The sequence below is a fragment of the Scyliorhinus torazame genome, chromosome 7 (assembly GCF_047496885.1).
Source record: "Scyliorhinus torazame isolate Kashiwa2021f chromosome 7, sScyTor2.1, whole genome shotgun sequence".
In the NCBI taxonomy this organism is placed as follows: domain Eukaryota; kingdom Metazoa; phylum Chordata; class Chondrichthyes; order Carcharhiniformes; family Scyliorhinidae; genus Scyliorhinus; species Scyliorhinus torazame.
Window position 1 is genome coordinate 121,914,596 of NC_092713.1, and position 25,713 is coordinate 121,940,308.

The following is a 25,713-nucleotide window of genomic DNA, read 5'->3' on the forward strand; positions in this document are numbered from 1 at the left end:
CGAGTTATGATCCCTCAGAGGAGGCCCATAACGAAAAGTGGGTAGTGAAAAGACTGTCCCGCGCTTGGGAGCAATCTATACAAAGCAAACCCGCAGTCAAGAATCCCGAGGAAAAGCAGGCCGACGCAGATATACAGGCAGTAAAAACACACCAGAACCCCGCATGGGTGAATGAAGGAAAGAACAGCCCCCCACCCAAGTCACAGGAGTGTTACAACTGTGGACAGTTGGGACACTTTGCAGGAGAGTGCAATGCCCCTAGAACGCCACAGAGAGCCCAGCAGACAGGCGCCCTGAGTAAGAAGAAGACAGAGCCCATACATAGTGTGAGCACCCGTTCAGATCAGACGGACTTGACCGGAACTGATTGATGGTGTTCGGGCTCCCCCAGTTGGGTCTGCGACACCCTTTGGGATAGGTCCGGACGACTGGTAGTTGCAGCGAAAATTCGGGGACAGCCCATCAAATTTCTATGGGACACAGGAGGGTCCTGCACCACAATAAATTCCTCCACCATGTTTCAAAAAGACACGTGGCCCACTACAGCCACCATCACCCTCAGCGGCTTCACAGGCCACTCACAGCAGGGACACATCACAGCCCCTGTACCCATTCAAATCGGCACCATCACCACCAAGCACCCCGTGGTTTAAGTTGACCTGCCCCACACAGCAGAACACATTCTGGGAATCGATTTCATGAATTCCCACAATCTTTCATTTGATCCAGTCAACCAGTGTGTCTGGAAAATGGCGAAGTCTGCAAGAGCCCCCGCAATGCTCAACATAGGTGAATACGCGAACAAAATTAGCGCAGTAGGCGAATTTTGGTTCAACCCGACCACGCTTAGTACAGACAAGTAGGATAGGGCAGTTCTGCAAAAGAACAGGGCAGCATTCGCCACCCACAAGCACGACTGTGGACGGATGACTGGCTCCGTACAAATAACAGGACCTGACCCTAGACACCCAAAACAATATGGATTTCCCCAAGAGGCAGAGGGAGAAATCTCAAAGGTAATAGAAAGCTTATTAGAGCAGGCGTACTTAGGTCAGTAGCCTCCACTAATAATGCCCCGATTTGGCCAGTGAGAAAGCCCGATGGATCATGGCGACTGACCATCGATTACCGGGAACTCAACAAAATCATCCCCGCAGCAGCCCCCACGGTAGCAACAAGTCCTGAGACCATGCTCAAACAGGGACTCAATTCCCGATACTTCACGGTTTTGGATGTCAGTAATGGATTCTGGTCCATTCCATTGGCAAAAGCGTGCCAGTACAAATTTGCCTTCACCTTTAAAAATCAGCAGTACACATGGACATGCCTTCCACAAGGATTCCACAACTCCCCCTCCATTTTCCACTGACAGCTGGCAAATGGATTAGCCAAATTCTCTCGCCCCGAATGTCTGGTTCAGTATGTAGACAACCTACTACTGCAGACAGACACCAAGGAAGAGCACATCGAGCTTCTGTCCGAACTCCTGGAACTATTACACTCAATCGGTTGTAAAGTCAACCCCAAAAAGGCTCAGATTTTGGAAGATAAGGTGATATATTTGGGAACAATTATCACACATGGTAAACGCGAGATCGAGCATAAAAGGATTGACTCGATTGCTAAATTGCCCCTTCCCCAGAACGTTTCAGCCCTCCGGTCGTTTTTAGGACTGGTTGGCTACTGCCGAAACCACATTGACGGTTTCGCCAGCAAGGCAGCACCCCTCTCAGACCTCCTAAAGAAAGGAGCCCCCTGGAAATGGCTTCCGCAGCATACGGATGCTGTGGACTCTTTGAAACAGGCACTCATAGCAGCCCCCGCACTACAAGTTCCAGACCCGCTTTCCCCTTACGCTATAGAGGTAGCAACCACAGACCGCACCCTTTCGGCCGTGCTCCTCCAGGAACGGCACGACCAGTTAAGGTCCGTAGCTTACGCCTCCAGACTTTTAGATGTTGTGGAGCAGAGATTTTCAGCCTGTGAGAGGCACCTGCTCGTAGTATTTTGGGCAGTTCAGTATTTTTCGTATATTACCGGACTGAACCCCATCACAATTCTCACAAAGCACACCCCCACCAAACTTTTACTGGACGGACGACTCAAGGACGGTACAGTAAGTCAGATTAGAGCAGCTAGATGGACCCTTCTATTGCAGGGACGGGACATCACTGTTAAACAGACAGAGATGCACACCTTTTTAGCCGACAACTTACAGTACCCCGGAACCTCCCATGAATGTGAAATTATCTCTCCACACCACAACACAGGCCCCTTTATTGCAAAAACACCCCCCAGAAAGATACGTAGTTCAACCCAGAGCCCCCAGCACACAGACATGTGCGAGCCTATAACGATCTATGTGGATGGATCTTCCACAGTCTTGGATGGGAAGCGCATAACAGGTTGCGGTATATATGTCGAGGACGCGCAGGGACACGCCCGAGAGGAAATATCATTAAAACTGCCAGGACACTTAGGCGCGCAGGCAGCAGAGCTCGCGGCCATCGCATATATAGTGGAACACCCAAATTCCTTCCCCAGCCCAGCAGACATATACTCGGACAGCCTCTATGTCTGCAACAGCCTCACGGAATTCCTGCCCCTGTGGAAAGCAAGAGGATTTGTTTCCACAGACGGAAAACCCCTCCCCTCAGCCCCGTCACATTTTAGAGAGAGCACAGAACAGAATTTTTGGGATCGTCAAAGTTCGAAGTCACCATCGTTCCTCCCCCCCCTGGAAATGTAAAAGCCGACGCACTGGCTAAAGCAGGTTCCAGACATGGATATTTTTGGACACCCCCCCCCGAAAGCGCACCAGTGAATGCAGTTCAGGTCTCACAGACAAAGATCGAGGATCTAGTGGAGGCCCAGAAGCAGAACAGCAATCTCAGGGAGATTTTAAAAGGAAAATATCCAGCACCCTATGAGAGATTTAAAAATGCTCTGACCACACATGACGGTGTGGTGTTAAAAGACGCCCTTTATGTGGTTCCTGAACAGGACACGAATCAACTGATTTGTTTGTTCCATGACGGTCATGGACATCAGGGAATCGATCCCACTACAGCCCACCTCAGGCAGCTTTGTTGGTGGCCGAATTTAAAGGATGATGTAAATCACTACATCGAGAATTGACTTAACTGCGCCCAGAATAATCCGGACAGATATGCCAAAAAGGCTCAATTCAGCCACACCCGACCCGTTAATGGCCCGTGGACTAACCTCCAGATTGATTTTATAGGACCATTGCCCCCTTGCAGGAATGGTTATAAATATGTACTCGTGGTGATAGACACGTTTACGAAATGGGTGGAAGCATTCCCAGCCAGAACAAACACTGCAAAAACCACAGCCAAGATTTTGACCCACCACATCTTTGCTCCCCTGCATCGAATCCGACCAAGGTTCCCATTTTACGGGACGTGTCATGCAGAATGTCCTCACGATATTTGGCATCACCCAAAAATTCCACATAGCATACCACCCACAGTCGAGTGGTATCGTGGAGCGCATAAATCGCACCCTAAAATCCACCCTCAGAAAAATGGTCCAGCAAAACAACACCACTTGGGACTCAGTCCTCCCTTTTGCGCTGATGTTTTGCGTAATACAATTTCAACTTCCACAGGTTACACCCCACACACCCTCATGACCGGACGCCCCATGAAAGGCACAGAATTTTTATTCGGTTTAGACTTGACCAGCCCCGAGATGACGGCCCTCACACACAAGAAAGCAGTAGAGCAATTAGTGAATAATGTTAAAACGGCTCAGCTAGCAGCCACAGTAAAGTTGGGCACAAGAAAGAAACAGAGCAAGGCTTGTTTCGACAAGACAGTGCATGCGACTGAGTACAGTATAGGACAGCAAGTCATGCTCTCCGTATACAACCCCAGCACATTCCTGTCACCTAAGTACTCGGGTCCGTACTCCATTGCGGACAAAGTAAGCTCTTCCGTATACAAGATAAAGTATACCAACGGTAGGACTGCGTGGTTCCATATCAACCAGCTGAAGGCATATGGAACACAGTCTAACCACTCACACCACGTCATGCTCGACGCAGCACACCACGCCCCGCCCACAACCAACGTAACCCTACCATCCCCCAACACGTCCAGCCCAGCCACGGACTCGACCTCGACTCCACCCCCTAAATATACACTCCACCTCGGTACGCCCACCGACTGCAGCAGCAGAAACAGCGACTGTGACTCGGACGATAGCCACAGCACGCCTCCCTACTATCCCCATGCAACAGGACCCACACCCAGTGAATCTGACTGCGATTCGAGTGATCCCTTCATGATCACTTTCTTGAACAAACCCCACCACTGACCACCGACCTACCATGACGACCCCGATTCCATCCCCACACAACTAGACACCACCTATTGGCACAGAGACAACTCATACAGACTCGTCCGAAACGACGAGAGCGACCCCAAATCACACCATGCAGCCCTATCAACCTTAATACATTCAAGAGTTTGGCATCCCGGAGAAGATGACGACCTTGAGTTTGACTCCCAGAACGAGAACCCCTTTGCGACCCTGTTCGCAACTGATAACTGAGGTGTCCAGATGATGTTTTAAAAGGAATCGCTTGGGAGAAGTGGTGTCCTTTCTGATGGAACCTGCCGCATGTTTTATGTTGTTTGTAAGTTTGGTAAATGTTGTTTGTCCGACCTCAAAAATTTTTTCGCGGCCCCACGCCTTTTTGGCCGAAACCTCTGAGGACTTACCCACAGAGACTTGCTATTGGCCAGATGCTAGTTCAGTGGAACTAGTTTGTCTGCAGAGACTTGTTAAGGTCCCAGACGCCAGTTCAGTGGAACTCGTCTGTCGACAGAGACCACAGACGCCCGTTCATAACTGCTCTTCTGGTTCAAGGAGGAATCACTACGGCAGCCCCCCACGATGACTACATTTCTTGCCCGTTCTTGTCGGTTGCTCAGGCAGTGGAGAAACGGCTTGGGACCCGCCCTGCCTGGGAAACCCCCCTCTGATCAACTACGCTCGGGTAAGGGAGACACGGCATTGGTAGCCGTCCTACCCGGGGACTCCATCCAACTCTTACCTGTCGCGGCCCATAAGCACCTCATTTTGGAAATTTTAGTTCAAAAAGTTTTGGTTTGTTTCAGGTAACCCTTAGGTTGCCAACCACATGCTATTTACATCCTGAAACATTTGGATGGTAAATCGCACAGTCTGCGAGACGGCTCGCACTGGTTCATTATTTGTAAGTGTGTCTTGTCCTAAAATTCGGTTTTTGGAAAAAAAATGAGGGAGTCACACATAGTGACCAATTATAAAGGGAGTAATTGGCACTAAAGGACAGACAGACTATCGTACGAGATGTTAAACCAAGATAGTTACAGACACTATGCTTGTTTCCACAGAACTCCAGAAGCTCCAGGACCGGAAAAGAAAGGAAAAGAGAAGAGCCACGAGGACTTCCTTCACATGGTTCATTGTCATGATAATGGACATTTGTTTGTGAGTGAACGTGAACCCCATGACCTCAAGCCCCCCCAGCCGTTAATGTTTCACTTCCCCACATTACCCAGAGCCCAGTCTCCAGCGACAGGAAGTCGACCCGCGGACGTCTGGGAAGACCCTCACCAATAAATTCTGGTGGAGAGGAAACCCGAGACACTACACGTGTAGTGTCTCCCACCCGCCCTCCTCCTCTAACCTAATAATAAAACCCATTGGTCTGAGGTAAGTACCATATTTTATTATATTATTATTATTTTTTATAAAAAATTTAATTTAGTTGTTAGCCAGATCTTGGTAGAAAGTTAGAGGAATGGCAGGGAAGGGAGTGCAATGTTCCTCCTGCAGGATGTTTGAGGTGAGGGATGCAGTTAGTGTCCCTGCTGATTTTACCTGCAGGAAGTGCTGCCATCTCCAGCTCCTCCAAGACCGAGTTAGGGAACTGGAGCTGGAGTTGGAAGAACTTTGAATCATTCGGGAGGCAGAAGGGGTCATAGATAGCAGCTTCAGGGAATTAGTTACACCAAAGATTGGAGATAGGTGGGTAACTGGAAGAGGGACTGGGAAAAAGCAGTCAGTGCAGGGATCCCCTGCGGTCGTTCCCCTGAGAAACAAGTATACCGCTTTGGATACTTGTGGGGGGGACGACTTACCAGGGGTAAGCTATGGGGTACGGGCCTCTGGCACGGAGTCTGTCCCTGTTGCTCAGAAGGGAAGGGGGGAGAGGAGCAGAGCATTAGTAATTGGGGACTCGATAGTCAGGGGCACAGATAGAAGATTTTGTCGGAGCGTGAGAGACTCACGTTTGGTATGTTGCCTCCCAGGTGCAAGGGTACGTGATGTCTCGGATCGTGTTTTCCGGGTCCTTGGGGGAGGGGGAGCAGCCCCAAGTCGTGGTCCACATTGGCACTAACAACATAGGCAGGAAAGGGTACAAGGATGTCAGGCAGGCTTTCGGGGAGCTAGGATGGAAGCTCAGAACTAGAACAAACAGAGTTGTTATCTCTGGGTTGTTGCCCGTGCCGCGTGATAGTGAGATGAGGAATAGGGAGAGAGAGAAATTAAACACGTGGCTACAGGGATGGTGCAGGCGGGAGGGATTCAGATTTCTGGATAACTGGGGCTCTTTCTGGGGAAGGTGGGACCTCTACAGACAGGATGGTCTACATCTGAACCTGAGGGGCACAAATATCCTGGGGGGGGAGATTTGTTAGTGCTCTTTGGGGGGGTTTAAACTAATGCAGCAGGGGCATGGGAACCTGGATTGTAGTTTTAGGGTAAGGGAGAATGAGAGTATAGAGGTCAGGAGCACAGATTTGACGTCGCAGGAGAGGGCCAGTGTTCAGGTAGGTGGTTTGAAGTGTGTCTACTTCAATGCCAGGAGTATACGAAACAAGGTAGGGGAACTGGCAGCATGGGTTGGTACCTGGGACTTCGATGTTGTGGCCATTTCGGAGACATGGATAGAGCAGGGACAGGAATGGATGTTGCAGGTTCCGGGGTTTAGGTGTTTTAGTAAGCTCAGAGAAGGAGGCAAAAGAGGGGGAGGTGTGGCGCTGCTAGTCAAAAGCAGTATTACGGTGGCGGAGAGGATGCTAGATGGGGACTCTTCTTCCGAGGTAGTATGGGCTGAAGTTAGAAACAGGAAAGGAGAGGTCACCCTGTTGGGAGTTTTTTTATAGGCCTCCTAATAGTTCTAGGGATGTAGAGGAAAGGATGGCGAAGATGATTCTGGATAAGAGCGAAAGTAACAGGGTAGTTATTATGGGAGACTTTAACTTTCCAAATATTGACTGGAAAAGATATAGTTCGAGTACAATAGATGGGTCATTTTTTGTACAGTGTGTGCAGGAGGGTTTCCTGAAACAATATGTTGACAGGCCAACAAGAGGCGAGGCCACGTTGGATTTGGTCTTGGGTAATGAACCAGGCCAGGTGTTGGATTTGGAGGTAGGAGAGCACTTTGGGGACAGTGACCACAATTCGGTGACGTTTACGTTAATGATGGAAAGGGATAAGTATACACCGCAGGGCAAGAGTTATAGCTGGGGGAAGGGCAATTATGATGCCATTAGACGTGACTTGGGGGGGGATAAGGTGGAGAAGTAGGCTGCAAGTGTTGGGCACACTGGATAAGTGGGGCTTGTTCAAGGATCAGCTACTGCGTGTTCTTGATAAGTATGTACCGGTCAGGCAGGGAGGAAGGCGTCGAGCGAGGGAACCGTGGTTTACCAAGGAAGTGGAATCTCTTGTTAAGAGGAAGAAAGAGGCCTATGTGAAGATGAGGTGTGAAGTTTCAGTTGGGGCGATGGATAGTTACAAGGTAGCGAGGAAAGATCTAAAGAGAGAGCTAAGACAAGCAAGGAGGGGACATGAGAAGTATTTGGCAGGAAGGATCAAGGAAAACCCAAAAGCTTTTTATAGGTATGTCAGGAATAAGCGAATGACTAGGGAAAGAGTAGGACCAGTCAAGGACAGGGATGGGAAATTGTGTGTGGAGTCTGAAGAGATAGGCGAGATACTAAATGAATATTTTTCGTCAGTATTCACTCAGGAAAAAGATAATGTTGTGGAGGAGAATGCTGAGCCCCAGGCTAATAGAATAGATGGCATTGAGGTAAGTAGGGAAGAGGTGTTGGCAATTCTGGACAGGCTGAAAATAGTTAAGTCCCCGGGACCTGATGGGATTTATCCTAGGATTCTCTGGGAGGCCAGGGAAGAGATTGCTGGACCTTTGGCTTTGATTTTTATGTCATCATTGGCTACAGGAATAGTGCCAGAGGACTGGAGGACAGCAAATGTGGTCCCTTTGTTCAAAAAGGGGAGCAGAGACAACCCCGGCAACTATAGACCGGTGAGCCTCACGTCTGTAGTGGGTAAAGTCTTGGAGGGGATTATAAGAGACAAGATTTATAATCATCTAGATAGGAATAATATGATCAGGGATAGTCAGCATGGCTTTGTGAAGGGTAGGTCATGCCTCACAAACCTTATTGAGTTCTTTGAGAAGGTGACTGAACAGGTAGATGAGGGTAGAGCAGTTGATGTGGTGTATATGGATTTCAGCAAAGCGTTTGATAAGGTTCCCCACGGTAGGCTATTGCAGAAAATACGGAGGCTGGGGATTGAGGGTGATTTCGAGATGTGGATCAGAAATTGGCTAGCTGAAAGAAGACAGAGGGTGGTGGTTGATGGGAAATGTTCAGAATGGAGTACAGTCACAAGTGGAGTACCACAAGGATCTGTTCTGGGGCCGTTGCTGTTTGTCATTTTTATCAATGACCTAGAGGAAGGCGCAGAAGGGTGGGTGAGTAAATTTGCAGACGATACTAAAGTCGGTGGTGTTGTCGATAGTGTGGAAGGATGTAGCAGGTTACAGAGGGATATAGATAAGCTGCAGAGCTGGGCTGAGAGGTGCCAAATGGAGTTTAATGTAGAGAAGTGTGAGGTGATTCACTTTGGAAGGAATAACAGGAATGCGGAATATTTGGCTAATGGTAAAGTTCTTGAAAGTGTGGATGAGCAGAGGGATCTAGGTGTCCATGTACATAGATCCCTGAAAGTTGCCACCCAGGTTGATAGGGTTGTGAAGAAGGCCTATGGAGTGTTGGCCTTTATTGGTAGAGGGATTGAGTTCCGGAGTCAGGAGGTCATGTTGCAGCTGTACAGAACTCTGGTACGGCCGCATTTGGAGTATTGCGTACAGTTCTGGTCACCGCATTATAGGAAGGACGTGAAGGCTTTGGAGCGGGTGCAGAGGAGATTTACCAGGATGTTGCCTGGTATGGAGGGAAAATCTTATGAGGAAAGGCTGATGGACTTGAGGTTGTTTTCGTTGGAGAGAAGAAGGTTAAGAGGAGACTTAATAGAGGCATACAAAATGATCAGGGGGTTGGATAGGGTGAACAGTGAGAGCCTTCTCCCGCGGATGGAGATGGCTGGCACGAGGGGACATAGCTTTAAACTGAGGGGTAATAGATATAGGACAGAGGTCAGAGGTAGGTTCTTTACGCAAAGAGTAGTGAGGCCGTGGAATGCCCTACCTGCTACAGTAGTGAACTCGCCAACATTGAGGGCATTTAAAAGTTTATTGGATAAGCAGATGGATGATAATGGCATAGTGTAGGTTAGATGACTTTTGTTTCGGTGCAACATCGTGGGCCGAAGGGCCTGTACTGCGCTGTATTGTTCTATGTTCTATGACACCACACCATCTTGGTGTGACAGGTTTATAACCTGTCCTATGTAATAGAATCCTTACTGGTATTGGCGATACTCTGCTGCATCGTGCAGTCTAGGCGTCTACGGAAATGGAGAAGGAGAGCCTACTGTGCTTGCGGTATATAGGATCAAATCCCCTATTTTCGGATACGACCAGACCCCCGACCCCCGCGATCTATAATAAAGAGCATTCATTTGCAGTTTTATTGTAAATAAAGAAATGTTCAGAATGTTCACGAGCAATTGTACGATCCTGAGCTTGACTGCCAAGCCATGAAAAATGTGTATAAACTGCTATGATTTTGTTTGTATGGTTGAGGAAGTTAGAGTGATGAAATGTTTAAGTGAGAGTAGTGTATTAAGGATAGTTAGAAGTTCCCAATTTTTTTGTTTTGTAATGCATGTCCCTGTTTGACATAGCGCCCCTTAGAATTGTCAGTTAAAAATGTTTTGCATAGTTATGGTCAGTGTAGAGGCCATGAAAGAAGTGCTCCCCAGGTCAGGGAATGGAAAGCAACGTAGTTATGTGATCCTTCACGCTTCGCGTTAGGATCACAAGGAGGGAGTGTAGCCACCTAAATTGGCCAACTCCCGATTTAAAATGGCGAACGGCAAAGGCTGATGGGAAAGTCAGCCAACATAGACAGAAACCAGCAGCTGCAGGTTTGCTGTGTATTTACCTCTGCAAAGGCCAGACAACATCGATACCAGCGACCATCAGCATAACAAAGTAGCAGCCATCTGCATACTGATGAGCAATCCCCGGGATCAATAAGTAACATTTTGGACACACAAAGCAAAGCCACACTCCTCGGCACCAGCAGGAGCCAACACAAAGGCGGTGAACGAGCACCTCAAGACCGGCCATCGATCAGGGAACCGCTCCAGTATTGGAGAAAATCGAACCAAGCGATTGGGACAAAGTCCAATAACTTGGGACCAGGTACAGGGACCACCCCAAAAGGCGGGAAGCCCCTGGGGACTATAAGAGTTGAGCCCCAAGTTCAAATCGCTCTCTTCATGCTCTCTCTTCACTCTTCAACTCTTCTTCCTGCCCGGGTCACCCAGCAACATGAACCAACATTGACTGTGACCAGTGCAGTGATCGCCGAAAGCCCGTAAGTCTTAATTCAACGCTCGCTAAGAGATAGGTGCTCCGAGCTACCAATCCGTACCAACTTCTAATTCCGCAGACTCAGAACCCGAACGAAAGGCCATTTGTTCCCCTGACCTGGTGGGCCAGTCCGAAGTTAAGTATAGACCTGTTAGTTATACAAGTAGCTTAGACGTAGAATTTGTGCATGAGTAGCGATTACTGTGTATAATAGATGAGATTGGATTTAAATCTTACTAATCGGTGTATTGGGTTATTGATCATTACTCGGACTTGAACCTCGTGATGGTATCATAAAGATACCTGGCAACTCGAGAGCAAAGGTAGTAAAACAGAGCAATTGAACCAAGGAGAAAGTTAGCAACAGATTACAAAAGCAACAAAGTCATGTTTGAGTTATATAGAACATTGGTGAGGCCACAGTTGGAGAACTGTGTGCAGTTCTGGTCACCACATTATAGGAAGGATGTGATTGCACTGGAGCGGGTGCAGAGGCATTTCACCAGAATGTTGTCTGGGCTGGAACATTTTAGTTATGAAGAGAGGTTGGAAAGGCTTGTTTTATTTTCACTGGAGCAGAGAAGACCGAGGGACGACCTGATCGTAGTGTACAAGATTATGAGGGGCCTGGATAGGGAACAGCTGTTCCTCTTAGTTGAAGGGTCAATTACGAGGGAACACAAGTTCAAGGTGAGGTGCAGGAGGTTCAGGACGTTTTGGGGAAAAACGTTTTTACCCAGATATTGGTGACGGTCTGGAACGCACTGCCTGGGAGGGTGGTAGAGGTAGGTTGCCTCACATCCTTTAAAAAGTATCTGGATGAGTATTTGGCACGTCTTAACATTCGAGTCCATGGGCCACGTGCTGGCAAATGGGATTAGGATTGGCAGATCAGCTGCCTTTCATGCGGCAGTGCAGACTCGATGAGCTGAAGGGCCTTTTCTGCACTGTATTTTTCTGTGATTCTCTGGTCATATACCCATTTAAGTATTTTACTTCAATTTTACCTCCCATTATTATTTGAAAGACCCCCAGGATGTCTCCCTTCAGTCTTCATTTCTCCAGTGAGCCTTGTTTCACATTGTCCCAACGCCTCAACCCGTCCTCGTCACTTTCGATAAGTTTTTAAGTATCTATATGGTTTTGGAGGTGAGGGTGACCAAAACCTGACACATTCTAGAATTGATCTGAACGGTTACACTGTTAACTTGTTCAGATTTGCTTCCCATATGCATCACATTACCTGACTTGTCTTATTGGTAACTTCTTCATGTAGATCAGAGTATGATCAATGTCCACTCCAAAACCTTTTCAGTTTCTAGTCTAGGGCAGTACTAATCTTTATTATTTAGATTTGCTTTGTTATTTTTTGTTTGGTTGTTGGTTTGTACACTTGTTGAATTTATACAGATGCACTCCCTACAATGGGAAGCATTTGCTGATAGGATTCCATAGGATTGGCCTTCATGCAACTCCAAATCCACTAGCTTGCTATAAAATAGAACCCTTTCGCTTAACGATTACCTGTTCCTATATGCATTATCTTTTATTTAAAACCACATTAAGAATCTTCTGCCATATTTCAGCCCATCTACATAATTGATCAGCTTTACATAGACAGGGACCAATTTACTTTCAACTCATTATCTGTCCACAGAGTTTCACCTCATCAGCAATTTTAATGGTATTACTCTTCTATAATATTTATAAGTATTGTGATCAGCAGCGGTCCTCGAACATGCCCATTTTCCAATTTTTCACCGCCCCTCTGTTGTTAAGCCAGGTCTTAATCCATCTGGCCTATTTTATCATCTAACCTGCAAGTCCTAATCCTCCTTGTTAGCCCCATGAAGAAAGTTTGTTCAGCATCATTTGAAAATCCAAGCAAAGCTACCCGATTATCCACTATTGCCTCAAAGGAGTGTCAGTTTGCCAGGCCTGATTCCGACCACCATGCTAATTGCTGCTTATGATATCTGTGTTCTTTTAACATTCTATACAATGCTCTCAGCTATTTTCCCCACCACACGTTCTAGGCTAGCGGACTTCTAACTAAGGGGCTGGTTTAGCACAGTGGGCTAAATAGCTGGCTTGTAAAGCAGACCAAGGCCAGCAGCGCGGGTTCAATTCCCGTACCAGCCTCCCCAAACAGGCGCCGGAATGTGGCGACTAGGGACTTTTCACAGGAACTTCATTTGACGTCTTCTTATGACAATAAACGATTTTCAAGAGCACCCATGCTCTACTTTTTTTAAATATATGAACCCCATCTGCCATCTCCAATCATCAATTCCACCAATGTTTATCCACAAAGTATCTTTGATTACTCCCTCTCCATTTGTCTTCTTTATCTATGCTTAATAGTTGTTGGTATGAATCCTGATCTGTCACCTTCTTCAGGTATTTTCAAACCACTTGAAAAAGTCTGCTGATCTTTCTCTTTTTTATTTGAAAAATGGATTTCTTTCTGTTCCCCTGACATATGGCCATCAATATAATTTTCCTATGGCCTTTCTGAAGAACTGTAGAACTATACAGAACTGTTGTGTAGAATGGTCATATAGACGCGAAAGGTTAACTGTGTTTCTTTCTCCATCGATTCTGCCAGTCGGCTGAGTTTAGACAGCATTTTCTGTTTTTATTTCAGATTAGTAAGTTTGCAGACGACACAAAGGTTGGTGGAATTGCGGATAGCGATGAGGACTGTCTGAGGATACAGCAGGATTTAGATTGTCTGGAGACTTGGGCGGAGAGATGGCAGATGGAGTTTAACCTGGACAAATGTGAGGTAATGCATTTTGGAAGGGCTAATGCAGGTAGGGAATATACAGTGAATGGTAGAACCCTCAAGAGTATTGAAAGTCAAAGAGATCTAGGAGTACAGGTCCACAGATCACTGAAAGGGGCTACACAGGTGGAGAAGGTAGTCAAGAAGGCATACGGCATGCTTGCCTTCATTGGCCGGGGCATTGAGTATAAGAATTGGCAAGTCATGTTGCAGCTGTATAGAACCTTAGTTAGGCCACACTTGGAGTATAGTGTTCAATTCTGGTCGCCACACTACCAGAAGGATGTGGAGGCTTTAGAGAGGGTGCAGAAGAGATTTACCAGAATGTTGCCTGGTATGGAGGGCATAAGCTATGAGGAGCGATTGAATAAACTCGGTTTGTTCTCACTGGAACGAAGGAGGTTGAGGGGCGACCTGATAGAGGTATACAAAATTATGAGGGGCATAGACAGAGTGGATAGTCAGAGGCTTTTCCCCAGGGTAGAGGGGTCAATTACTAGGGGGCATAGGTTTAAGGTGAGAGGGGTAAAGTTTAGAGTAGATGTACGAGGCAAGTTTTTTACGCAGAGGGTAGTGGGTGCCTGGAACTCACTACCGGAGGAGGTAGTGGAGGCAGGGACGATAGGGACATTTAAGGGGCATCTTGACAAATATATGAATAGGATGGGAATAGAAGGATACGGACCCAGGAAGTGTAGAAGATTGTAGTTTAGTCGGGCAGTATGGTCGGCACGGGCTTGGAGGGCCGAAGGGCCTGTTCCTGTGCTGTACATTTCTTTGTTCTTTGTTTGTTCTTTGTATTTCCAGCATCTGCAGTATCTTCCTTTATTAATATAATTTTCCTGTTCCATTTTGAAATATGCATCGAAATTTTCCAGTCCCACAGGTTTCCCCATGGTGGATGCGACAAGTCTTTCAAATCCCTGTTGATTTTAGCGGGACTGGAGAATCCCATCGCCACAGGGTCTAGAAAACCGCGCCCTAATTTCCCGATTAATTTTCCCTAGGACTTTTCTCATAGCTTTAAAATTTGCTTTCCCAAAATGTTGTACCATCACATGGCTGTTTTTGGCTGTAGCATTGAGGTCAACATGAAATCTAACAACATAATGATCATCAGATTGACCAACTTAACTCCAGGGGCATCACAGCCATGACCAATTCTCATCTTGCTCATGTCCACACGTTTGTTCATCCAGTAAAGGTAATTGGATAATTATTGGGAGCTGTTTCTCCTTGCTCTAGGTAGTTAAGGCTAATTAGATGTGCTGCAGGAACTCACCAAGCTTCCTTAGATAGCACCTTCCAAAGCCATGACCACTACCTCTTGAAGGACAAGGGCAGCAGATATCTGGAAACACCACCACTTGGAAGTTCCACTCCAAGCCATTCATCGTGCTGACTTGGAAATATATCGCTGTTCCTTCACGGTCACTGGATCCAAATCCTGGAATTCCCTCTCTAACAGCACTGTCTGTGAACCTACACCACATGGACTACAGCAGCTCAAGAAGGCAGCTCAACACACCTTCTCAAAGGCAATTAGAGATGGGCAATAAATGCTGGCCTAGCCAGCGATGCCCACATCACTTGAGTGAATTTTTAAAAAATTGTAGTGCTTGCATCGCCTTCCTGGTTGGGATCTCTCAATCAGCCCAGTCCAGATGACAGGATTGTTCTCATCTGTATAGTTCACAGAGAACCTGCAGGAAAACTACTCAATCGGCCATCTGTAGGGGGGAAATCAAATATTCTTCTACTTATATTAGCTACATGATACTTTGATTGTCAAATTGATTCTTATCAGAATTCATTTCGTTACTTAACCGTGACCAGTCAAAATTCTGACTGAGCTTAAGAGACAAGAGACAAGCATCTTAATCTGTATGATGATAAAATGCCTTCAAAACAGAAACTAAATGACATGGGAATGAACGGTTTGTACTTTTTAGTTCAAATTCTGAAATTAATTAAATCTGAATGCAATATTTAGAATCATAGAATCCCTACAGTGCAGAAGGAAACCATTTGGCCCACTGAGTCTGGACCAACTCTTGGAAAGAGTACCCTACCTAGGCCCAGGCCCAAACCCTATCTCCATAACCCAGTAACCCCTTTGAATCTTTTGGACACAAAGGGACAATTTTAGCATAGCCAATCCACCTAACCGGCACATCTTTGGACAGTGGGAGGAAACCGGAGCACCCAGAGGAAACCTACACAGACACAGGGAGGAAATGCAAACGCCACACATTCACCCGAGGCCGGAATCGAACCGGTGCTGTGAGGCAGCAGTGCTTGCCATGGTGCCACCCAACTGCACTGCAAATATTTGTAGAAAGAAATCCTAATATGGGATTATTTCTCATTTATTTCACTGAAGCATCCATAATGACACAATTTGTTGTGATACATTTAACTCTTTGGTCCTGAATTTACTGCCTTTGGGGAAAATGCATTGCTGCAAGTTTGAGAAATACAAAACTGTCAGATATCTTGTTGATAGCACTCTCTTAATAAATTAAAAATATATTTTGAAAACAAATCGGTACAGAAATTAAACTGCACTGCTTGAAAAGATTCATCATGAAATGAGGCACAAGTGTGCTTTACTTCCTATAATACACAAAATATGTATACCTCTTGATCAGCCAGTATTCCTCTCTGCTCAGCATGCATCGCATTGAACAGCAAAACTGACACCACAACCAGAAGGCCTAATGTTAATCATAGGTTCTATGTCACTGGATGAAGCTTTCACCTTTGGCGGAGGCATAAAGCGGACAGGAGCAGATCGGGCACTTGTTACACAACCCTCACTACTTTCTTTCAAGGAGCGGTCAAACTAGCATAGCATATAATACACAACAGGCAGCAAAACTGCTACTGGACATTTCACACCACCTAGAAAGTTGAAAAATATAGGTCTTTGTTTATGTTTGGAAACATGAAAGTCAGCTCATCAGGAGTTTGAGGTTTCTTTTATTAATCTGGGATGCCGGCATTGCAGGCTAGATCAGCATTTATTTCCCATCCCTAATTGCCCTTGTGAAGGTCGTGGTGAGCTGCCTTGAACCCTTGAAGTCCCTGTGCTGGAGGTATATCCATAGTGCTGTTAGTGAGGGGCTTCCAGGACTTTGACCTAGCAACAGGGAAGGAACAGCGATATATTTCCAAGTCAGGGTGGTAAGTGGTTTGGAGGGGAATTTCCAGGTGGTAGTGTCCCCATGTATCTGCTGTCCTTCTAGATGGTAGCACCGGTAGATTTGGAAGATGCTATCTAAGGGGCCTTGGTGAGATGCTGCACTTCATCTTATAGATGCTTCCACTGTGCGTTGGTGGTTGAGGGAGTGAATGTTTGTGGATGGTGTACCGATCAAGTTGGCTGCTTTGTCCTGGATGGTGTCAAGCTTCATGAGTGTTGTTGGAGTTGCACTGATCCAGGCAAATGGGAAGTATTCCATCACACTCCTGACTTGTGCTTTGTAGGTGGCGAACAGGCTTTGGGGCATCAGGTGGTGAGTTCCTGCAGAATTCTTAGCCTGCTACAGTTTGGGATTTTTCCCAACACCTTTTTAGTTTCATATTTACAATGCCATACCTCTTGAATTGAAAGTCTATACTTATTGTCTGCTCTGCAAGATATTCTATATCACAATAAAAAAAATTTTTTTTAAAGAGTACCCACATCTTTTTGGGTTGTGGGGGTGAGGCCCATGCAGACATGGGGAGAATGTGCAAACTATATCACAAATTTAACAATTCATTCTGACATGTATTAATAGACCACCTAAGAGTTCCTAAGCTGCCCACCATGTCTTCCCATCACCTCAGCGGGATAAAACAAACAACTCTGTTGGACAAATAAATTACTGACTAAAATTGTTAACCATTATATCCACGTTAAAACATATAGGCAAAATACTGTTTGGTACAAAAATAAAACATGACCCCAATAAAAACAGAATAGACTGTTTAAAATCAAAGACAATGTTAACAATTCTTAGCATGTTAGAAGCAATGGGCATAGTATCCTCACCTCAGCCTCTGTCAAAATGGCAGGTCTATTTTCAGTTTGGGAACCCTACTCACTGATTTGTGCACCTGGCATTTGGTTCCCCAATCAATCAGAGTGAGTGGGCAGGAAGATGTGACCATTCTGTCACGGGAAGGATTTCGAATTAAAGGGACCAGTCCATGGGTTACAAAGGTTCAACAGGGTTTGGATTTCTGAGGCTGCAGCAACTACAGGAATGGAGAGAAGTCTGGGGAAAGCTGTTTCCTGGGTCTCTCACTCTTAACCTGTCAGTCCTGCTGTGGGATCAGATGGGCTGCAGTGAGATGAGCTCTCCATGCTTGGGAGGAAGAGGGCAACCATTTCCACCAAGCGGGCATGGATGGAAGTGACCGAGGTAGTCAGCAGCAGAAATGTGGTCTTTCCAACCTGGAGGCAGTTCACCTAGAGGATGCAGTACCTGAAGAGATGAGGAAAGGCGAGTGGTGTAGCAATTTCCCGTCAAGCCCTGCACTCCGACTTTCCCACCATTCTCCACAGTGCACCTCAGGTCAACACCCCTTGCAGCTCCACTTATTTCCTAATCTCACATTACAATTCAAGTAGCCAACTTGGGGACACACCTTCAGATTATTGCCCCCATGCCTCACAATTACGCTAAACAATGCCTTCCCTCCACTCCACACAAGCCATTTCTAACACTCGGGCCTCTCTGCTTTTCTCTCCTTGCAGGAGAAAGGACACAACATGGTGAGAAGCAGAGACCTTGGGCAGACTTTTACAGCTATGAAGAGACATTGAATAGATTGGGGTTGTTTTCCTTGGCGTATAGGAGATGGAGGGAGGACATGATTGAGATGTATAAAATTAAGAGGAGCACAGATAAAATAGGCGGGAAGAAACCTTTTTCCTTGATCAATGACCAGGGGGCATAGATTTAAAGTAAGGGGCAGGAGGTTTGGAAGAGATCTTGATCAATTAGGCCAGTGGGCCGACGAATGGCAGATGGAGTTTAATTTAGATAAATGTGAGGTGATGCATTTTGGCAGATCGAATCAGGCCAGGACCTACTCAGTTAATGGTATGGCGTTGGGGAGAGTTATAGAACAAAGAGATCTAGGAGTACAGGTTCATAGCTCCTTGAAGGTGGAGTCGCAGGTGGACAGGGTGGTGAAGAAGGCATTCGGCATGCTTGGTTTCATTGGTCAGAACACTGAATACAGGAGTTGGGACGTCTTGTTGAAGTTGTACAAGACATTGGTACGGCCACACTTGGAATACTGTGTGCAGTTCTGGTCACCCTATTATAGAAAGGATATTATTAAACTGGAAAGAGTGCAGAAAAGATTTACTAGGATGTTGCCGGGACTTGATGGTTTGAGTTATAAGGAGAGGCTGGATAGACTGGGACTTTTTTCCCTGGAGCGTAGGAGGCTTAGGGGTGATCTTATAGAGGTCTATAAAATAATGAGGGGCATAGATAAGGTAGATAGTCAACATCTTTTCCCAAAGGTAGGGGAGTCTAAAACTGGAGGGCATAGGTTTAAGGTGAGAGGGGGGAGATTCAGAAGGGCCCAGAGGGGCAATTTCTTCACTCAGATGGTAGTGAGTGTCTGGAATGGGCTGCCAGAGGTAGTAGTAGAGGCGGGTACAATTGTGTCTTTTAAAAAGCATTTAGATAGTTACATGGGTAAGATGGGTATAGAGGGTTATGGGCCAAGTGCGGGCAACTGGGACTAGCTTAATGGTAAAAACTGGGCGGCATGGACTGGTTGGGCCGAAGGGCCTGTTTCCATGCTGTAAACTTCTATGATTCTATGATTCTATGTGAGGAAAAACGTTTTCACCCAGAGGGTGGTGGGAGGCTGGAACTCTCTGCCTGAAAAGGTGGTGGAGACAGAGTCCCTCATAACATTGGAGGAGTATTTAGATGTGCACTTGCGATGCCACGCATAAAAGGCGCATAAAATGGACCAAGTGCTGCAAAATGGGATTAGAATACTTAGGTGGTTGTTTTTAACTAGCGCAGACATCTTGGTCTGTGCTGTAGACCTCTGTGACCCCTCCTGTCAGTGGGATTTTCTGCTTCCTACAAAGTCAACGGACTTTGGAATGGTTCACCACATTTTCCCCCGCCCCCCACCCCTGCGGTGACAGGATGGTAAAACTCTGCCCCTGGGAGGTTGGGATGGGTGGCCTCAGGCACTTTGTCAACCATTGTGCCCACCTGCTCCACTGGAAAGCAGGCCTTGTTCTCGGAGGCTGCAGCTGTCCGCAGTGACTTGCCATGAGAGCCTGAGCCTCCGGAGGCACTGGTGCTTAGACATGTTGAGAGACCCTGTATTGAGGTCTCATGTCCAGCCCACCTAGCCTGTGGAGGGGCAGGTGGCTGAGGAGAAGGCAGCAGGTGCTGTTCATGGATATTTTCCTGCTGCTGCTAGAGCTGTTGTGATGGTGCGGCTTCTGCTCTTGACCCTCAGCAGAGGTGGAAGCTGGAGCTGCGTAAACTGTTTCTGTGCCGTGGTGAAGGTTGACAGCAGAGAAATGCAGCTGAAGATGGGTAAAGTGTTAGACGAGTAAAGTGCCTTTCAAGAAGTTTGCAACCACCTCCTCCCAGAGAATGACAAAAAGTGCTTTGAACAGCAGTGTTTCAATGGCTATGGCTGGTGTTCTTCAATGTAACTGATCAAAACCTTGCCAGCTTATCAGTTTCACGGGAGAAGCTCTTCCCACTGTGCCTTCACTGCGGTGAACCAGGTAAATTGTTGTCAGGCTGATAAGTAGCTTCCAGGGCTGGGGAATACAGGATTCAGGATTAAAACAGGTCTTAATTTTTCATCTTAACTACTTCAACAACCTCCTAATTACTTACCCAATAGGTCCAAGGGGGTTGCCCACTCGCCTTCAATCCCGCAATGAGGAATGCCAGAAGAGGGCGGGATGACATTGGGATCCTGACCCGATGTCAATTTCCAGGACTTTCCACTGCTCTCTGGGGAAGAGAATTCCACACACTAATGACCCTCTGGAAAACATGTTTTTCCTAATCTCTGACTTAAAATAGAGATCCCTCAATTTTAAACTGTGTCCCCTGGTTATAGTCCCTCCCATAAAGGAAAGCATCCTCTCATCATCCACCCTACCAAGTCGCTGCAAGATCTTATGTGTGTCATTAAGATTCATAAACGGGATCAGTTCTGGCACCTGATTGGGAAGACTCTCGAGGAAACTCTTGATGCATTGGTTATGCCAACAGAATGCACTGTGGACAACTTTCCTAAATGATCCCACAATTGATTTGAGAGACTTGCTCTCGTGGTAAAAAGATGTGGGCGGCATTTACCAACCAACCTGCCCCGTGTGTATCGGCGGCGGAGGCGTCCTGCCGGCGTGATTTACCGACCCCGCCTTTGTCAACGGGATTTCCCGGTGACTGCACCCCTCGTCGCCGGGAGAGCCGTCATGGGACCAGAATATCCACCTGACATGAACAGCTGGTAGATCGCCCACAGTATTGTACAGAAGCTCGCTCCATTCACTTCTGTTAGTACAATTTTCCCATGCTTGAATGCAAAACATAACTGCAATGACATCATATAATTTATAATATTGTTCATATCAATAATTCTTTATATTTGTATGATTCATAGTGACTATTTTTCTGTCCAGGGCAGGTATTCCTGTTAAATGGAGCACTGAATTATTGAAGTGAGTTCAATCAAAAGGTTGAGTTGTCCCTGTGAAAAGTTCCCAGGACGAGACATTTGTATACACTTACGACTCGCATCCACCAGCCGCGTTGTGGTCTCGCTCGAGCGTGGTGCGGCTGCTGGATGCCGGGAGAGGCCTCCCCCGGGTTTCCCGGCAGCCTTCACGCCTCGCGGGATTTACCCAAGTCCCATGAGATGTCGGAGTCAGATAACGCCATAAAGGGGTGTGACCAAACGCCACTCACCAAAGTCGGTTTTAAACTGACTTTGGCAAGCTTAGCCGGTATCTACAGGCCTCCCCAGCAAGGCTGCAGCCGGGTGCCAATCAGTGCTAGTCCACACAAACGAGAACCAGGTGGAATGGCACCTGGGTGATCTCCCGGGCCATCTGGGTGATCAGGGTCAGTGCAGAGTGGCTCCCTGGCCCTCCCCCTGGAACGTGGGCACCTTGGCATTGCCCAGCTGGCACCTTGGTACTAGCACCCTGGCACTGCCAAGGTACCCGGGTGACACTGCCAAACTGGCAGGAGCACTGCCTGGGTGGCAATGCAAGCGTCCCTGAGTGTCAGGGTGACACTACCAAGGGTCAGGGGCCGGGAGGATGCCATGCCCATGAAATGAGGGGGGGGGGGTTGAAGGGTGGGGAGTGCAGAGCAGGTAAGTAGGGGCCTGCGGTAGGTTAGGGAGGGAGTGATGGGTGGGGGTCTGTGAAGGGCGGGGGTGCTGTAATGGGGCTTGGGGGGGCCTGAAGATGGGGGACCCCCAGGGACCGGTCGTGTCCACGTTTGTGCGGGGGTGACATTGCCCATGGGTGAGAGACCCAAAAGCTCACTCAAGAGATCGGGGCACCCTTTCAAAATGGCGGCCCGATCTCGGAGTTCAGCTCCCCAGTACTAAAACAAATTTTAAGTGTGGCCTAAACCGGTGAGAAACTCTCCAGGGCACAAAAAAGTGACTAAGTGTCATTGAATAGCAGTGGGGAACATGCCGGTAGAGCCAGTGGGAAACTCCCTGAAAAACCCACCACAAATGAACTTAAGAGATTTTTCCATATAATTCCACCCACAGTTTCTATGTGCATGAATGATGAAAAAGATGCTTGAACAGCACAAACTATTGAAACTTCGCAACTGTGCCATTTCTAATGGCAATAAAAAATCTTTGGATCTATGTTTGATACATGTTTTCTCTATCTAGCTTTTCAGAGAAGGAAAATAATATTTTAGAGGGAAACAATATAAAAGGGAAAAGTTCAACCTTATAGAATAGGAGAGCATTCTAGAGACTGGCACTAATCACAGTAACTTTACTGGGCTGTTAAAGCTCTGGAGAATGCACAACTTTAGAAACTGAATAAAGAACAAAACGTCACCTTTAATATTATGCAATACGCAAAATATCCCGATAATTTAAATCCAAGATAAATTAAATAGTTTAACATTCTTGGTTGTTTATTTGCTGTGATTGGACTCAAACGAACCCTTACAGGTCTCAGTTGAAATAGTTTCCAAAAACAAAGAACCATTGCTTCGACTGTAGATTCCAACAGAAACTCTGAAAAATCTAATTATGTGACTCAAATTCACATGATGCTTTTGTACAGTGATCGGATATGATTGTGATGAAGAAACTTTCCTGCAACTAATGATCGCATTTAAATAGTAAGAGGAACCGAGCTATATTTCAGAACTGCATCACCTATATTCTCATTTACTGGCTATGTATGGCTATGATAGTCAGAGGCTTTTCCCCAGGGTAGAGGGGTCAATTACTAGGGGGCATAGGTTTAAGGTGAGAGGGGCAAAGTTTAGAGTAGATGTACGAGGCAAGTTTTTTACGCAGAGGGTAGTGGGTGCCTGGAACTCACTACCGGAGGAGGTAGTGGAAGCAGGGACGATAGGGACATTTAAGGGGCATCTTGACAAATATATGAATAGGATGGGAATAGAAGGATACGGACCCAGGAAGTGTAGAAGATTGTAGTTTAGTCGGGCAGTATGGTCGGCATGGGCTTGGAGGGCCGAAGGGCCTGTTCCTGTGCTGTACATTTCTTTGTTCTTTGTTCTTTGTTGCTTATGACAGTGACTGAAACTTGGATACGATATTACCTAATGTATGAAAGTGAAGTAAAATACAATTTAACGACGGTGTTAATCTTGTTCTATTTCAGATGATTATAGCCATAAATCTGTTATTTTAAAAATATTCATCTTCTGTTAGACTATTTACATAGTGATCACGTGTTAATAGGGTTTGTGTCATTCCAGTGACAACCATCTCCAGCCATCACAAAATAACTCAGCTACCTTCATTGTCAAACTATTCCAGTAATGTTAACAGGAGCATTTATTACATAAGGTAGTTTGTAGTATGTCTTTAAATGAGTATGTCCATAATCTATGTACATCATCAGACTGAATACGAGGTCATCTGTCACTGACACAGTAGTTGGAATGTGTTAGATGATTAAGAAAGATGTACTATTGCGAGCTCACCAGCAACTTGTGCGAACTACTGTAATCCTTGAATAAAACCCCTCTATTTATCAATTTATCAGTCTTACTTGAATGATTTGTGAATTTGTATTTAATGGATAGAAGAATACAACAACATGGTGACAACTAATGGGAATTCAAAGAGCTCAAACTTTTCAGGCACACCATGTACAACATGGTACCAACAGTCAGGACTTTGGAGATTTTGAAGAATTAAAGCTCCACAGACAGAGCATTATTGCAACTTTGAAGACTTTTCAAGATTCTACACATTTGCAAATCGCCATATGTTTTTAAAAAACTTGTGCCTTATATATATGTATGATATATGTGTAGCGGCTACTTATGTATAGTTTTCATAGAATGATGGACAGAGTTGTGGGATTCAGTTCCAAGAGACTGGTAAAGAATATATGTTAATAAAAATGAAATTTGACTTTAATCATTATAAATCTGTGGTCCACATATACCCCTTAAACATATACTGATATAAAACCCATACATTAATAATATACTAAATCCCCATACTCATGAGAGCAATACCACAGGAGACCTACTAGCATATCAATAAAACTTTTTCCATCATAATTTTCCATGTATACCTTCATAATAACACAGCCTACTTAGGTTTTTCATGCTGACTGCCACTACTTATGGGAGTGTATAATTACAGTGTTCATATGGCATTTACGCAGACATTTCCATTTTAAATTTGAGCATAGCAATTTATAATAGAAATATAAAAATAAGAGATTGAATTATGTCTGTGTGCTAGCATTCAATTATTTCTTGTCCACCACATCCATTACATCGGAAGACCGCACTTGGTCTCAATTCACCATGTTCAATGCCACAACAAATCGATTCTTATATCTTTCTGCACTTCTTGCCAACTTTTCCATTATACATTCCTATGTCCACATTTATAATGGAAACTGTCTTTGTAAATTTGTCATACTACCTTCATAATGGAGATTGAATGGTCTCTGTATGCTCTGGTCTAATTATTTCCTAGCCTTGAACCCTGCTTCACCTGAAAATTACATTTTGCATTGTGTGCAATGCAACTACAGATCTACATATCTATTGTCAAGTTTTATGCCCAACATGCACTTCCTGTTTACATATTTACTTCCTATCTCTCAGTTTTGTCACACCTTAGTCATGCTTCTTTTAAATAAATAAACATTGAAAGAGAATAGCATTTCTGGCCATTTTGCTACGTCTGTCTGCCTCCCTAAGGTTAATCTACCCATTGGTCCTTCAAAATATGCTTTCAGAATAGTTGGAGTAGTTTTACACATGGTAAATGCACTCCTGTCGAGATGTTATAGAACTGCAGTAAGTCTACCAGTTGGTGTGTCTGGGGCAACGGTGCCTCGGCTGATCATGGAAACCCTGACTGGATTTTACAGTTCTCGGGCAATTACTGCCTGCAGTCCAGGTTTCTTCTCCTTTAAGGCCCCCAAGAGCCGCTGAATAATCTGAGACAGAACAACGCAGTTGAGAGCAACGGCCACTGCTGCACCAGGACTGGACCAGCTAACATGGAGGAGGCCCCAACGTGCAGATATGTTTTTGCGACTCGCTGGTTTGAGGGGGCGGGTGGGAGTTGATTTTGAAGTTGATGGGGGGCTTGATCAGCGGTGTCAGTCCTTGCTGCTCAGGGCACTCCATGGGTCACAGGCTGATTAGGAGGACACGGCCATTCCCCTACTCCAAACCTGAAAGGATGCTTCCAGGTAAAACACTGGCGGCGGCAGGAAGAGGCTAACTCATAGCCATTTAAGGGTTTTAATTGACATTGAAGCAGTTAATTGTCCACTTTAGGGCTTCAATGCCACCTTCTCAGATTCAAGTAAAATAGC

At 46.0% G+C, this 25,713-nt stretch overlaps 1 protein-coding gene across 8 annotated transcripts in view; it reads right to left on the reverse strand.

The window, feature by feature from the left end:
• nr5a2 (nuclear receptor subfamily 5, group A, member 2) overlaps window positions 1-25,713 on the reverse strand; it is a 289,477-nt gene that overhangs the window by 14,218 nt on the left and 249,546 nt on the right. For 7 of the 8 annotated variants that reach the window (XM_072511426.1, XM_072511430.1, XM_072511432.1 and 4 more), the window contains one exon: window positions 20,513-20,632. The exons of the other annotated variant lie outside the window; for it this stretch is intronic. In XM_072511426.1, the coding sequence (XP_072367527.1) occupies window positions 20,513-20,632 (120 nt within the window). The remainder of the gene's footprint in view (window positions 1-20,512; window positions 20,633-25,713) is intronic. 8 annotated transcript variants of the gene reach the window in all.